The 15,695-nt window shown below is 46.7% G+C and overlaps 2 protein-coding genes across 2 annotated transcripts; one reads left to right on the forward strand and one right to left on the reverse strand.

Moving 5' to 3' along the window:
- Window positions 1-1,831: 1,831 nt before the first annotated feature.
- BP5553_01910 (uncharacterized protein) lies at window positions 1,832-5,160 on the reverse strand (the record flags this gene model as incomplete). The annotated part of the gene is made up of 3 exons (XM_032010533.1): window positions 1,832-3,649; window positions 3,702-4,653; window positions 4,718-5,160. 3 exons carry the CDS (start codon window positions 5,158-5,160, stop codon window positions 1,832-1,834), a joined length of 3,213 nt encoding a protein of 1,070 aa, XP_031874587.1.
- A 5,030-nt stretch (window positions 5,161-10,190) lies between these two features.
- On the forward strand, window positions 10,191-13,199 carry BP5553_01911 (uncharacterized protein; the record flags this gene model as incomplete). Its single annotated transcript, XM_032010534.1, has 1 exon — window positions 10,191-13,199. The coding sequence occupies one exon, from the start codon at window positions 10,191-10,193 to the stop codon at window positions 13,197-13,199; it is 3,009 nt and encodes a 1,002-aa protein (XP_031874588.1).
- Window positions 13,200-15,695: the final 2,496 nt, after the last annotated feature.

The raw sequence follows: 15,695 nt of genomic DNA on the forward strand, positions 1-15,695 counted from the left end.
TTATATAGATGGGATGTTGCCAGTTTGGGAATGGATCACCACCACTCAATGATACGCCGTGTGACTCAAACTATCCTAGATGAACATGCCCATTTTATCATTTAGACTAATACACTTGGCGTCACTCATTCACTACACGTCAGGGGTAAACCACAGCAGAAGGGAGTTTCTAGTCATATTCCGAATAGCTTGTTGACGTGCAACGTTGGTACTGGGGTGGCACAGATCTGTGGTTAGTAGATTCTCTCTATGTGGCTGCGTCTGGGTTGTGCAAAAATCTCTTCAGGGGCTTTAGTTATAAGTTTATTCTCGCGGTTGACGAGGATTCCATTTATAGAAAATACGAGGTACTCTATACTAGATATATCTAAGCGACCGACCGTCAAAGTTCCATAGGAATCGACAAGTCATCGTGGAATTTACATTCTATAACAAGAAACAAATAGAAGCTCTCTGTAGCAACTCCTAGTAAAAGATGGTCAGATAAATAAAACTCCCCACGGAGCCAATTACCTCGGCAACAGCAGGAGACTATTTCTATTCAAGCGAAGCCTGCCTACCTACCCACTCTTGGCTGTATAAACCCAGACCAAACCAAATACAGAGCTAACAAGTAAGTATATAAAGAAGAGTCAAATGTAGCATACTTCTTAAAATGTGAAAAACTACCAAGTTTTCGTTTAAGCACAAACAGCGTAATAAGATAGATAGATATTTGTGTATGAGTTAAAATGAAAAGGGTGAAGGGGCAGGTGAAACTTGTTCTGCTCTTTATATTCGGAAACAAGATTAACAGCAGATGTTAAACCATGTGCGTGTTTAAGAACATGTTTTGTTCGCCCGACGTGGGAGAGCCCTATATTGCTCTCATATACACCAGGGCACTTTAAGCTCACCCCAACAGTCAATCAAGACTTGAATGTAACACCTGGCAGAAAAAAGAGGTGGTGAGCGATCGTAACGCAACGAAAGCATGTCGCCTGGCAGAATGGTATAGCAGAAACTAGAACTCGTGAGCGGTCGTAGTGCAACGAAATCAATACCGCCTGGCAGAATGAAGTGGCAGAACTACCTCCTAGGTAATAAAGGTGGTGAGCGGTCGAAGAGCAACGAATTATGCACCGCCTGGCAGAACTGGCTGGCAGAAACCAAAGGTGGTGGGCGGTCGACAGGCAACGAAGTTAACTTGTCGTTTGGCAGAATCAGAGTGGTTTACATAATATAATAAAACCAGCACGTTGCCTCGTAGAATGGTAGATGGCAGAACTAGAAGTGGTGGTGTGACTTAACATAACGAAACTAGACCACGTCAATGTCAAAATCAAATCTCAGTCTTTCCATTGCAGTCTTAGGCATCATAATGCATTCCATTCAGCTATATATTGTACATCCCACCAATCAACACATTACACTTTAACTGTACTAGGTGGATATATCCTACAACTGCAAAAAAGCCCGCCCCTCTTGAAGAATACATTATTCACACATCAAGCGTTTCTATGCAACCCCCTTTATATATAAATCCCATTTCCGCAGCGATGAAAGTCTTTCCCGCTGGGAGAATTTGTAAAAAATTCGAGATGTTTCGCCAGCTCCGCCCTTATGCCCAGATGTAAATGCTTTCAAAATCTCAAAAAAGGAACTCCTTTTACTTCTTTTTGCCCGGTAAAAGAAGCTGATGCCAAAAATAAAAAACATTAGCAATTACTTATACTCGTAAGTAATAAGTCTAACTTTGACTCCTGCGCTCGCTAAAAAAGCAGAATATGCATGCGAACTCGACGTCATTGACGATTAAATCGATTCCGGTTTCACTTCCTTTGGGTCGCAATTAAGAAGTGATGCTAGCGAATCGCCCTTCAAACGCTCTCAATTTCTCCTCCTCGACCTTCTTTTGCAGCTTTCTTGTCTCGCGGACGGCTTCCTCCCGTTGGTTCTGGAGGTCCATGACCTCGATCTGCGCGATATTCATTCGTCCGACGACCTCCTCCATCTCTCTATCAGCATCCGCGAGTGCTCTTTCGAGATCCATGACTCGCTGCTTGAGGAAGTCCATTTTTGAGTCCTCCTGTACACTCATCCCCTTGCCAGATGTGGTGGATAGCAGATTCGGCGTCCGGGGGGAGTTGGCGAACATGGGTGACGTGGGAGATTTGGACCCAAAGAGACGAGGAGAGCGAAGTCCGTCCTTCATCCGTTGGAGTTGGACAGTGTGGCTCTCCCTCAGATTGGAGATCTCCTCTTCGTGTTTCGATATCCTCGCCTCAGATGTCTGCTGAGCAGCCATCAGCTGATCTTCGAGAGACTTGAGCTTGCTCTGCATGAACATAATCTTCTCTGCATTGGTACTTTGATTCTTCTCCCCGCGTTCTATAGTCTCGGCTAGGCGCTTCCGTAACGTGCTATTAGAAGCAAGCTGTTGTTGCACCTGGGCTGCGAGCCCCTCCACCCGCTTTGCAGAATTGCGTAACTCATCTGCGAGGGCAAGTTCTTCGCCAACTTGTGCTTTCTCAGCGGCTCTCAGGGAATCGGTCTGGCCTCGTAAGGAATCGGCTTCTCTTTTCGCAAAATCCCGTTCGGAGGTCGCATTCGCAAGACTCCGTTCGAGTTGCTTTATTGCCTCACTCGTCTCCTGACCCTTCGGGCCGGAGAGTTCAAGGTTCTTGACCCGATCTAGCGACTGGGCATAGGCCTTCTGCAAATCCCGGTAGGCGCGCTCAAGGCTTTCCGATGATACGTGACCACTTTCAGGGGCCTCGCCGCTGCGTGGCCGTGTCTCAGCTGGTATAAGGATATCGTTTTCTTGTAATAGATTCCGCAACGATCCGATCTCTTGTTCAGCACGGTCAAGATCCATCTTCAAACCGCTGAGGCCCTTTTCGCACTGCCATTTCTGTTCTATGGCCTCGTCTGCCCGGCGGCGAAGCGTATTAATCTCTTCTCGAAGATTAGCGACTTCCCGGTCGTAGCCCATCCGTCTAGGCGAATCCGTAAGGGCTCGATCGCGCTCCATTTCGAGTTGGCGGATCTTCTTCTGGTTCTCACGATTCTGGTGCTCTTGCCGTTCAAGTAAGCTCTTCAAAGCACGGTGTAGCGCATCGCGTTGCAATTCGATATCCTTTACCCGCTCCGCAAGAGCTTCTCTCGACTCGGTTGTCTTTACCGATGTGGATCTGGTGAGTGATGGCGGCCGTGACCGGGAAGCAGGAGCTTGAGCAAGAGAGTTCGACCTACTCAAACCTATAGACGCCCCCCGTGATCTCTGAAATGAACCCTCTTCCGCTATGCTGTCGAACTTCTTCATCTCCGTCTGCATCCTCTGAGCCTGGATCAAACTTGAATTTTCGCTTTTGAGTGCTTGGAATTCTTGCTGCATCTTTGTCTGCTCATAGGTGAGTTGCTCATGTTGCGCAGCTTGTGCCTCCAGTCCTTCAACACGTGCACGCAGCTGAGGTACAATTTCATCGCGGAGATTATCTCGCTCATTGTGTGAGCTTTCTAGCTCGCCTTTGAGTGCGGTCAACAGGTCCTCAAAGTTATCCTTCACTTGGCGCTCTTCAGAAAGTCGCCGCCGAAGATCTTCGCAGGTCGATTCTAGATCTTTTAATCGCCCATTAGTATCAAGAGAGTTTATTGAAACAAGGTCGACCTATTAATAAATGTTAGTGGCTATAGCTGAGTGATATTATCGGTTTATTCACCTGTGAAGCCTTTTCTTCCAGAGTTCGGATATGGGACTCGAGAACTTTTCTTCGAGACCTTTCCTCCTGGACCTTTTCACTAACTTCTACTCTCATTTGGGCCTTCTCTTGCTCCGTCTTTCGGATCAGACGATCCAGCTCATCTTGCTTTGCGTCCGGCTCCCCATATCGGATGGAGCTGGTTCCAGAGTCGGAGAAGTAGTCACTTGTCCTCTTTCCAGGACTCGAGGTGTTCTGTGCCTCCGATTGTAAGCGGTCGACAAGATCCTCCAAGTCCATCTCGCGCCTAATGGAGGCCGCAAGCTCCGAACTGATTTCTTTCAATTCCCTCTCCATCTCTTCGACTTGAATTGGTGTCGTAGGCGTTGCCAGCGGTATTTGTAAATACGAACCTCCAAAATATTGTCCTGGGTCGGCATTGGCCTTCGGCACGTCGATGGCTGTGGGTACGGGTCTTGAAGCATTCGTCCTGGACGCATCGGCGTGAGTAAGGCTTTGGGTTATCTGAGGTGAAGGTATCGGAGAGATAGAGCTTTCGGAGTAGGAGGCTGTCGGTGAGATGGGAGATTTATCCCCTCCCCAGCCAAAGAATGACCCGAGCTTGGAGCCCCCGGGGGATTTCGGTTGCGACTTGGATATGGTCGTATTAGATTCGTTGGATTCGTTACTGAAAGTCCGTGATATATTATGTGGTTGGTTGATGTTGTGTGGTGGTGTGGGCTTGTTGGAGAAAATGGACATAGTAGACTGCGGATAACTTGTTGTACTTGACGCACTATACCATGTCCCAATAGATTCAGAGGCTGAGGTGAGAGCAGAGTCGAGGGTCAACCTTGCATCTTCTGCCAGATAGCTATCTGGGGGGTTGGGTGTATGTATCTTGGTGACTTCCGTGGGGGACGGTTCAGGGGACAAAGATTTTGATATCGAAACACGTTGTTCGTTTGAAGTTCTGCCAAACACACCACATTAGCATGAAACCAAAAGTTTCCAAAGGCCTGGCCTTCAATGCATACCTGGATGGACGGTCGGTCGAGGACTGTTCCCGGGCCGGCTGAAATGGCAGTCTCGATGTTGGAGGAAACTCGTGAAGGGTAGGGCTGTCCGATGTGTATAGCCGTGGAAGCGAAGGTTCGGGCAGCTCGATTGTGGCCGCGAGATGTGAGCCGGAGGAGAACCTCGTGGCTAGGGGAGATGCCGTAGATGGCAGAGGTTTACGGCGGACGGACGAGGAGGAGGTTGAGGAAGCTGACGAGAATGCACGCGATCGCAGCGACAATGAATGAATTCGTGGCCGATTGTTCGTTTGCCCTTGGCTGTATCGAAGAGTCGAGTTATTGGCTGGGAGGCTATCTCGGGAGTTGACGAGGTCAGATGAGGATGAAGCGTGTTGGGTATCAGATTGAGGGACCGAGGGGTTGGATGGTTGCGGGAAAGGGGGGCGAGCTGGGGACGCCATGTTTTCTCTAGAGCCGGACGACAGCACAGGCACGCATTGGAGGAGAGAAGGAAATGTGCAATCAATCCGCGATATGCTAGGGAAAAGCCAAGTCCGTATCTCCCTAAGTTGTGTTGTTGGGACTTAGGAACGATCAACTTGGACCTGGCCCAGCACCGAAGGGAAAACGAGAGTTGTAGCGACGCCCTCTGCCAGAAGGGGTGGGGTTTCTAGCGTGCCTGCGAGGGAACCCTGAAGGAACCCTGAAGGAACCTGGCCCCGTCCCCGATTGTGGCTGGGAGAGGACCAGATGGGTATGGATCAGCGCGCCGATAGGGAAACGAACTTGAATGTCGCGAGCGCAACGGCGGAAAGGGGGCAGCCAGCCTGCGCCAGGTGAGCGGTGAGTGGTGGGAGTTACCGCGGAGAGCGAAATTGTAATTGAGAGTTGTGAACTTGTGGTTGATAGCGCTCGGCGCTTGCATCGTGGACGTGCCATCGGGGGAAGGTGAGAATGATAGGCCAATGGGTGACAATAGCGGGCGTTATGGTGGGTGCTAATCCTTGAGGCTACAATCGACTACTACCAACTCATCCAGTGCTAAGTACAGTACCTACGTAACTGGATATGGATAATAGGCAATAGGAGGCTGGGAATTTAAAGTTAGAGCCTGCCCTTGCCTTTCCTGCTCTGCGGTATTAACTACTAGCTAGTACTCGTAAGATTACATGTGTAATTTGACACATGGAGGCAGTTATGAGGCAGTTATTAGGCTAGTAATTCGTACGTAGTAAAGCGATGTGATGTTGTTATATTGGCTGTATGTACCTATGTTGGTTGGTGGATTCGGTGAGGCCGCATAAAGTGTGCAGCGTTGCCTTCGTAACTTAACTTTATTCCTGTTCCTGTTCCTGTTCCTGAGCGTTCGTTCCTGAAAAGCCGCGCCGCTCCGGGTGGTGGTCACACTGCATTCAGGGGTGATCTTAGTGATCCTACCTGGGTTAGCACCGTACCGTCCCGTACAGTTCGTAAGTACTGATGGAGTATGGGATGGGATAATGGACCCTCAGATCGCATAGCGCGCAACCACACATCATCGTGAGTCGCGAGTCGCTATTGGCACAAGGACCCCATCCGCTATTGCTATTTTGTAAGCTGAGTAAGGCTTCATAATAGCACTTGGGTCGCTACTGTCGCCACTCACCCGCGATTTGCATACAGCGCTATACCTATCTCTACTGTACTTCGTATCTCAGGCTATCAGTACTCGGGGTTGGAGGACCCCTAGGGCCCTGAGCCAGTCGTTCAGTTCGGACCTACGGGGGGAGGCGACAGTAACAGCTAGCCTGCATTCCTAACGGAGAAGAAACCGCTTTGAAGATGGTATTGTTTCTGTGCAACGTCAAGCTTGCAGAACAATACTCCTCCGTGTCCTCGTTCGCCGCCCACACCGCCCCAGCCTGCAAGCCACCTTTCGACAGTCGCGGCCGTGCGACTTGGGAGGCGCGGCACCAGGTTGAAGGAAGGGGCCTGGCCTGGCCATTTGCCACCAGCCTTGAGGCTTTACGGTTACGGTACTTCGTACGACACGTCGAATAACAATCTGATAGAAAGGACGGTCGGGACCCCGGGGGATAGCAACGACAGGAGTGCAGATACCTACGAAATGCGGGTAAGTAGGTCGGAAGAGGTCAAGCGTCAGGAACAGAAAGGCACGCCATCGCAGCCTGCATCCTTGAGACTTACCTGGCCGCTGCCGGTTTTGTCCCTTCTGGCAGAACGTGGAGAGACAATCATTACCTTTTCAGCACGCCCTGTTGACGATCGGCCCCATCCAGCGACTGTGCGGAGGTATGTCTCAAAGCCCGAATACTGTAAGTACCTCGAGATAGTAGAACCTACCTCCACAAGGCCACAGATTATTAGAACTTCGCCTCGCTATGCAAAGCACAAAACTCCCCTGGTGAACACCATAACCTTTGTCAAGTTCCCGACCCTCAGAGCCATGTCATAACCATCCCTCGATCTCTTCCAAGGCCGCTAAATCACCGATGACCCTAGCAGCCCAGCATTGTGAACATGGCCACGACTAACCATCTCCCTCCAGCATGAAATAAACTCCGGAGGGTTTACCCCTATCCCCCGCTGAATTGGCTTTAATCTCCTATGAACCTTCCCCCCAACGACGGGTATCCCCCACACCAGGGAAAGGCTCCAACACATGGACTTTTAATTGGGTTCTGGACCTTCGATCATGGGAGTTACTACTGCCGAGATTCTCATTATCTCTTCAATTATGCCGATCGAGTAGAGTAAAGACCACCTGTTGAACAGTTGCCCTTCGACGGAAGCAGCTTCCAGCATATCTGACACAACTCTATCTTGACCCCCTGAGCCCTCCGGCTTGAAATCATGTCATCGAAATAAAACTGCCAACAGCTAACTCCCGTCTGCCGCTGACCCCATGATACGAAACCAAGAATCCCATCTCCGTCCCTCATTCACCCACTCAAAGCCTGCGGTATAGAAACTAACCGTCTAATATCACCGATCAAGATCAATCCCCCAAGCGAAATGATCTTCTTCTACGAGCCACCTACACCCCTCATCATTCATGCCCCTCTACGATAATTTTACGAAGTACGAAGTACAGTACGTAGAATTCCCATCGATTACCACATATCGCGATTCGGCAATCGTGTCTCCACACTCTCTCCCTCTCCAAAAAAAAAGGCAAGGTTCGGGCTTCGCGAAGGATTCGTTACGTGACGTCTACGAGTTGTGGAGCCTGACGGGGCAGGTAGGACGAGGCGTACTTAAATATCCGGGGTAATTGTACAGTAGCGGTGGCGGACGAAAGATGGACCGGTGAGCTTGCTTCTTCCTAACGTCTTTGCTTAATATATGGCATCCTGGTTCAATCGTGCATCTCGGTGCCTGGCGTCAGTAAAACCTACCTAACACGAAGGGACCTACACATCCGAGAAGGCAACTGATTCAACATTCCATACTTTCTGGACCTCTATGACCATCTCTTTACCAGACCAAGGCTAGCGCTCTGGGTCCTCGTTCATCTGATTTGCATTCCCTATCATCATATACATATGCGCCTCATTCTTTGACGACTCCGAGTGGGATCGGCGATTCCATCTCTATTCGCCCCTTTGACTACATTTCTTAAAACATACCTGTCTAGGGACATTTCCGAGGCAAAGGCGTCTCCAGGAAAAAATATTTGCTACCCAAGAGTGGCCAGGCGTAGCCAAAACCAACAAATGCCAACGTCAACACCAACGTGCAATATCCGCCTCTGCCTAATTTACACACGCATTAGTGGGCATCTCCCTCAAGCAACATCTTAATGAGCCAACCCATATATGAAGTCTGAGCCGTTTTTATCAAGACCAGCTTATTTATGAGGACTAGAACATACAGGAATACCTATATCACTACTGTTTACAAAGTAGTTAAACCATCGCTGTTCTTGTGTGCCCAACCCATAAAGAATTACCAATCCATCACCTCTTATTCGCTTTACATAAGATATGCTACCCTTCCTTCCAAATCCGTTTCACTGCATCAAAGACTCGCTGTTACAGGGTCTTGAATAATGTACTGTATATTACAACTCACTTAATCTCCAAATTCCGGTTCGATCTTATTAAAATAATATAACTAATAATACCCTCTTCCTCGTGTTTGCAATATATTCACTTCCCCTACCCATGTTTCAAATATTTTTATCCAGTGTCCCTCGTTGCTAGACCGTGGATTTTCTGTCTTATTCAGTTGGCCATTATAAATTATGCTCAATCTCAATGCCCACTTCTTATTTCTCATTTTGTCCATGGGGATAGAGGTGATTTCGCGTAGGTTTTATTACACGCTATAGGATGAGAAGGAGATTAGTCTTGCAACAAATGCAGAAAGTTGGACGGGGGATGTTGTTTCTTCCTCTGGGTCCCTCTAAGGATATAGAATTTATCAATCTTCTCTATGCATTTTCTTCTGGTTAGGGACACTGAAGGTTGATATTTGACAAGGAATCAGGCAAGCGCAAGACAAGACACTTCATCCGGAGTAAAGCCCAGACACCAAAGGAGGTCACGGCCCTAGGTTCCCTAGAGTAATACGATGATGGATTCGATCTGGCCAACTTCCAAGGCCAAGCAAGTCCTGTTGGGCGATAAGAAATATGTTAATTTGTTGCTAGATCACAGCAGTATGATTAAAGACCTGCTTATAGTAATTAAAGCAGATTCGGCTTTGCCTAGTTAAAGTTGTCAACTCTACACAATTATATTTAGGGGGACTAAGTCGGTCCCCAGGGAGCCAAAACAAGAACCCCCCTTCCCCTAAAAGTATTAGCCTCAAGAGCCTTTTACCATCAAACACGTGAGGGGTGGCGGCACACCCTACTACAATTCTCGTGTGAAACAAAACTAACCTAGGTGTCGCTCGCTGCAAGAGATTTGACCATTCCTCTTCATGATTTTTCTTGTCAACTTTTGTTGAGGCCTGTGTGCTGCTGTCCTTGCTCCAAGCCACCGCCACGTACGCGAACTGCCCTCTCCTGATTGACCGTCTTGCACCGCCATTACCAAACACACAAAAAATCGCTCAAGTCTTGCGACGATGCGACTACAGGCTATTTTTTCGATAAAGGCTTGCGTACCAGTTCGGATGCAAACTTAGGGGCTCTCATTATCGAGAGTCAATCAGCTCTGATCTGTGTTGAAAAGATGCGGCCCCATTTCTCTCATTTACCCCAAGACGCAGTATTCTAATATTGACGTCGTACCACTTTTTCTTTCAATTTGCCTTTCCTGTCTGTCTTAAACTGAATGCGGTGAGTTCGGTGTGGTAAGGCTGAGAGCCCAGAACGCGAAACCGCCAGGCAACATTTGTTCCAAGCCTCCACATAGAACTACTCTGTTGGGGCAGGGTACCCACCAGCAGGATAAGTAACCGCAAGGCAGGATGCTCGCCATTTATGCAATATCTATTCACAATACATTACCTATTGATTTTATGGTTTATTCAAATTAAGATGTCGGACTCACCCCAGAAACCCCTGGAGCTTTACTCTAGGCAAATCCGTCTTCTTCGCCTCTTGCCATTGAGAGAGAGTACTGGTCTACAACAGCCATGGCATTCATTAGAAGAGATTCGATGTGAGCTATTCATCGTGAATCTGGATGATCGTCCAGATTACGAAGCTTTATCATACACTTGGGGTAGTTCTGGTACGGATATCCACATTGAACTCGATGGACAGGATTTTTCGATCAGGCCGAATTTGGCTTACGCCTTAGCGGCTCTCCGGAGATCAGAGCCACGAGTCCTCTGGGTCGACGCACTTTGTATCAACCAGAATAATATTCACGAACGAAATCACCAGGTTGAGCAAATGGGTGAGATCTATCGTCAAGCACGACAAGTATTGGCTTGGCTGGGAAGGCCTTCTCCACGGTGGGGGTCAACAGCGCTTGACGCAGTGAAATTGGCGAAGAATCTTGGCGGCTTCTCTCCAATCTCAAATCTCCCCCCTACACCACCCACGGCAAGCTTTCTGAATGAATCCGCCTGGAGAAGTTGGGTAAAAGATCTTGTGGATCATTTCAAGAAAAGCAAACGGTCCAAAAACACACAGTCGAAGAGAGAGGGAAAACCAAAGTGGACGAAAAGCGAGAAAGCCTTTGTGAGGCTGATAAGAGATTGGTGCTACTTGAGGCGGAGCCAAGTACATCGGCATGAGCTGGAATCAAGAGAACGGGAACAATTACAAATATTGGGAGACCAGCGGCCCTCGATGACGCGGGACCGGATGAAGTTGTGGCTCCTACAAGAGATGCGAACGATAGCAGAGGGTCAATTAAAAGAGAAGTTATTGGGAGTCTCGCAAGTACTTAACGAGGCACAGAAGATGATTGAGGTGCGACTGCAGGAGCAGGAGCGAGAAGAAGGGGTGCATAGAGAAAAGTCTAATGCTCTACAAAGCCTATTGGAATTGCAAAGGCTTCTTCTTAGTCCAAAGGATAAAAGGTTTAATGAGGAAACCCTCAAAGCATGGTTGGAGAAAGAAGTGCCACAGGGGTTAAAAGAAGGGCAATATACGGCATTACTAAACCTAGTAGAACAGAGGCAGGCAATTCGACAACAAGAAGAAGTGCTACAACAACTAGAAGATAAGCGAAGAAGTGTCGAGCGAAGATATAACAATTGGCAGAAAGAAATAAACGCCATAGACCAAGAACTACGACAACTCGATTTCGAAAAACAAAACGAGCTCGAAGAACACAAAATGGTCTTGGTCAGCTTGACTAAAAAATGGCGCGAACTAAGGTCGGAAGAAATCCTGCGATGGAAGCAGAGTCTCTTTGACAACATCCAAGACTTGTCCTCTAATATTGCTTTCCTTTGCTTGGCAAATGTGTTCAATCTGCCGTATTGGAGGCGCCTGTGGATTATTCAAGAGGTGCTTTTAGCAGATAAGATCGTCTTATGTTTTGGGGATGCCGCTCGAACCACGACGGACTGGGGTATTTTGACGAGAGCTCGGCATTCTCTGGAACAGATTCCAACTGCCTGGGAAGAAGAATTAATTCTTGGTGTCCCTGTCAAACTCTTCAAAGAAAGCTTGCCTTTCCAGCTGGATAAGCAAAGGGCATACCGAGACAGAGGCTGGTCACTCGAGACACTTCTCATAACAACTGAAAAGTCATTATGCCAAGATCCACGGGACAAAATATACGGCCTCCTTGGTCTCTTAACAGATTTTCGCAAGGGTGACATTGGTATTGACTACTCGAAACAGTTGCACGAAATATACCAAGACGTTATACGATGGTATTATGGTACCCGAGCTAGACGTCAGGACCCATGTCGCCTTGAGAAACTCAGTCAGCTTTTACAATTGTCCTTCAAAGGTCACTTAGGCTTACAAGCCATCGCCAACGAACCGAACTCTGGACTCCTTGGCGAGGTTCCACCGTGCTTACCGGTGGAGACGTTTTGCACCACAGCAATTCTCAAAGGCCCTATTTTTCCGGTTGAGAATAATTTCGAGGACCGAGAATTAATGGATCTGCATCAAGGTGACTGGGTGCACACGCTGGTTGGCTACCTTTACAATCCAACTCGTCATGAATCCAGGGATGCCCTTGAAAAAGAACTAATATATCTGGACTCAGTCAGCACATCTTTTACCATTCCACACTCCTCAAATTTTGCGTACGCCACGGCTAGTGACGACGCACTGCATCTGACAAACCGGGCCACGGAGCAATCGAACTACCATGCTTTACGGAAGTTTGCGGGAACTGCCCAATTTTTCGGGACTGAAGGTGGGGAGTTCGGTATAGCATCAAGCTGTATGAGAGACGACGATGTGCTGTGCCAGTTCCATGGATCCAACCTAGGAGCAATTCTGCGCCGTAGGGGAAATCACTACATACTGGTCAGCCGAGCCATACTTTCCCCTGGGCCAGCGAAAGCAGCGACAGAATTAGCACCGAAACCAACATTCTTTATGGCACCAGCTCTAGCACATCAACCAAGAAGCAAGCTAAAGGGAAACCTAGAGGGCAAACCAACGCTTAACATGGTTCTTGATGCAACGGCACTACAAGTATTAACCCGCCCCTTCGAACTAAGCATGAAGCACAGATATCGTGAACCCCTCTGCATCCAAGAATCCTCATTTGGGTGGTACGAATTCATCAAGTTCGGAATGATGTATTCAGTTGATGTCGAAGCCATTTTGGTACCGAATTCCACACATAGTATGGTTCATAAGCTTCGAATTCCAAACTTTCTTTCTGCATTGAAATGGTCTTCTATCTGGTTAATGCTAACACAACCGTTTCACCGAGTGTGGCTCCTTTTTAAAATACTCTCGTATCTGAAGAATGTTGTACATAAGAATCTGAAAACTGTTGATTCAGTGGTACTTGAAAGCATGCGAGTTCTTTGGTTATATTTGCGAGATCTGAATACCGTCCAGAAAAGGGGTGTGCGTTCGACACAGAGAAGTCGTGTTATGGCATTTAGGGCGTAAACGGGGATAGAGAGCTTATAAATCCAGATCTTTGTTGGGATGTTCCACTATCATTGGAAAGGTGTTTCGTCTGCAGTAACAGAGCTTTTACTGACTAATAATGACATCTATATATTTCAAATACTCCAGTCATAAGGTTAAACACTACCGTTTAGCTCCCGTCGGCGACAGAAACACGCAATAAGTAGAACCAACTAAGCAAACTGGTTAATCTGCGGCGGCAAATTGTGGAGCCCGCGACACCTCGTCGCAGTAGGCATGTGTGTGAGCTGTAGGAGGCCGCACCTAAGCACATCTCAGCTTGAGGCACGTACTCTTCTTGTGTACCATGTGTATAGAGTTTGAGATGAAACCATTGATAGCAAAACAAATTTTAACAATAAGACTGCTTCCATAAATCTATGCCGACCCTTTGGCGTCCTATTCTGGTAGTAGTAGCATTGATTGTAGTATTGATTGTAATTACTTAGTCGCAGTCTTGATCGTAGTCACTTGATTATAGTAGTAATCTACGCCGAATTCTTAACCTACGTCGCTTCTAACGCTCTACTCAGTTGTTACTCACCCTCGCCTCACCCTCTACTTAGGTTACTTAATTATATTTCTAGTTTTCTTTTTAGTGACTAATTATAGTTTATTTACTATTTAGTTCTATTTTATAAAAGTTGTTAATTTTTATATAATTATATTCAAGTAGACTAAATCGGCTCCTAGCCCAAATAGGACTCCCCCAAAAGTATATTCTTTACTTTTTCAAAGCATATTCTTCTCGTAACATAGTATAATCCTACCTTTTTCCCAAGGAGAATATACCCTTATACTCTTCTTCTAAAATTTTGCCCTTTTGGATCATCTTCTATCAGAGCTACTTAATTACTTCCCTATCTTCCTTTCCGAATTTGTATTATATATTGCAGATTTTTGATTCAACAGCTTACTTGTATCTTTCTATAATTATTCTTATTACTCACTTGTGTTACATTGTGCTCTTTAGAAATCGATCTCTTTAATGAATATGAGTAGGTTAAATGACTCTAAGAATTTTATTAAAGAGTTTAACAAAAAAGGTCTCAGATGTATACAATTTACATTAATAATGTGACGGTCTTGACATACGACAGGCCAATCACAGGACCACGGATGTGTTGCAGACAAGTTACAGATACTATAAGTAATAGTGCAACTGTCTCAGGAAGCTGTAGGTGCTTATAAGGGACTATATATACCTTGCCTGTCATATATCCTTCTAAATTCCTTGGCTTTAGATTCTACAATATACTCACTTTCCAGTTCCTGGGCTGTAACCCAGCTGGGCTGTTACAACTATTAGGCATACTTTTCATCTATAATACTAACCTTACTCTGAAGAATACTGAGAATGGTATATAGTATGTAGAATTCAAGAACTATAATAAGGGATAGCACTATACATTCCAAACTCAAAGCATTTCAGAACTGGTGGAAGCTCGGATAGTAATTCCTAAGAGTCTTAAAGTGTACGTCGCAGCTTTTCACGAAGACTATGCTGATAAGACCCACGACCATGTATGTACTAGGAGTACACGCCTTCAGATACTCGACTCATCTCCTTAGTACCTATAGACTTCCAACATTCTAGAACGCACCCTCCGTTTGTTGTTTGCTCATCGGCTTAGTTCTCCACCAGCTACATTATATAACCCCGTAATTATGACAAATTGGGGGAGTGAGATTATTAGGAACCTCGGTATATAATATATGATATGCTGATTTAAATAATAAACAATGTTTAACAACATTCTATCCCTTAACAAAATCCTATGTACTGGCAACAGTCCGTACCTCGACAATAATATATACCTCGACAGCAGTCCACCTATTACCAAACTCTCCATAGCTAGTAGTATTAAGCCCAAGTATAAAAGACCCTGCTCTGTTAGCCCAGTTTCTCTATCCACTGGCTTTTCTCATCGACTTCCTGTTAAGTCTTCTCCAAGTCTTGCTTCATAACTTTGCTTGTCCGTCGTCCTAGGTCCCAGTGTCCAGTGATACTCCTTATATTCCCTCCTGGACCCAAAAGGGCCTATCGGGGATGGATATCTGTACCGTTGGTTTGTCCCTCGACAACGGGTCTAACAACTAACTTTTTTTTAGCCTATCGCCACCCTTCTGCTTCCTAAACAGCCCTGAATAAAACCAGGATTCGTATCCGTCTCCTCTAAAGGGACAGAATTCACATTGAAGAAACCACGAATACCAATGTGGAAGGACCTCATTGGGTGATCTACGCGTTCCTATTCCAAAGCGAGCTGGTTGGCTTACCTGGAAGAAGTGAAGAACGAGAGCGATTGCTGGTGTAATTTTTGCGGAGCGCATGGCTTGACTAACTGAGAGCCTGTAGCCGGTAATGCCAGATGTATCATTACCAACTTGGGATGGATCTGTCTTCCTAGTATGCTCTCTGTATGACGAAGACTCGTCCGATCCCTCCCGAATGTCCCCGCTCGGTAGGTGTAA

Source organism: Venustampulla echinocandica, assembly GCF_003357145.1.
Source record: "Venustampulla echinocandica strain BP 5553 chromosome Unknown scaffold_0, whole genome shotgun sequence".
NCBI lineage: Eukaryota > Fungi > Ascomycota > Leotiomycetes > Helotiales > Pleuroascaceae > Venustampulla > Venustampulla echinocandica.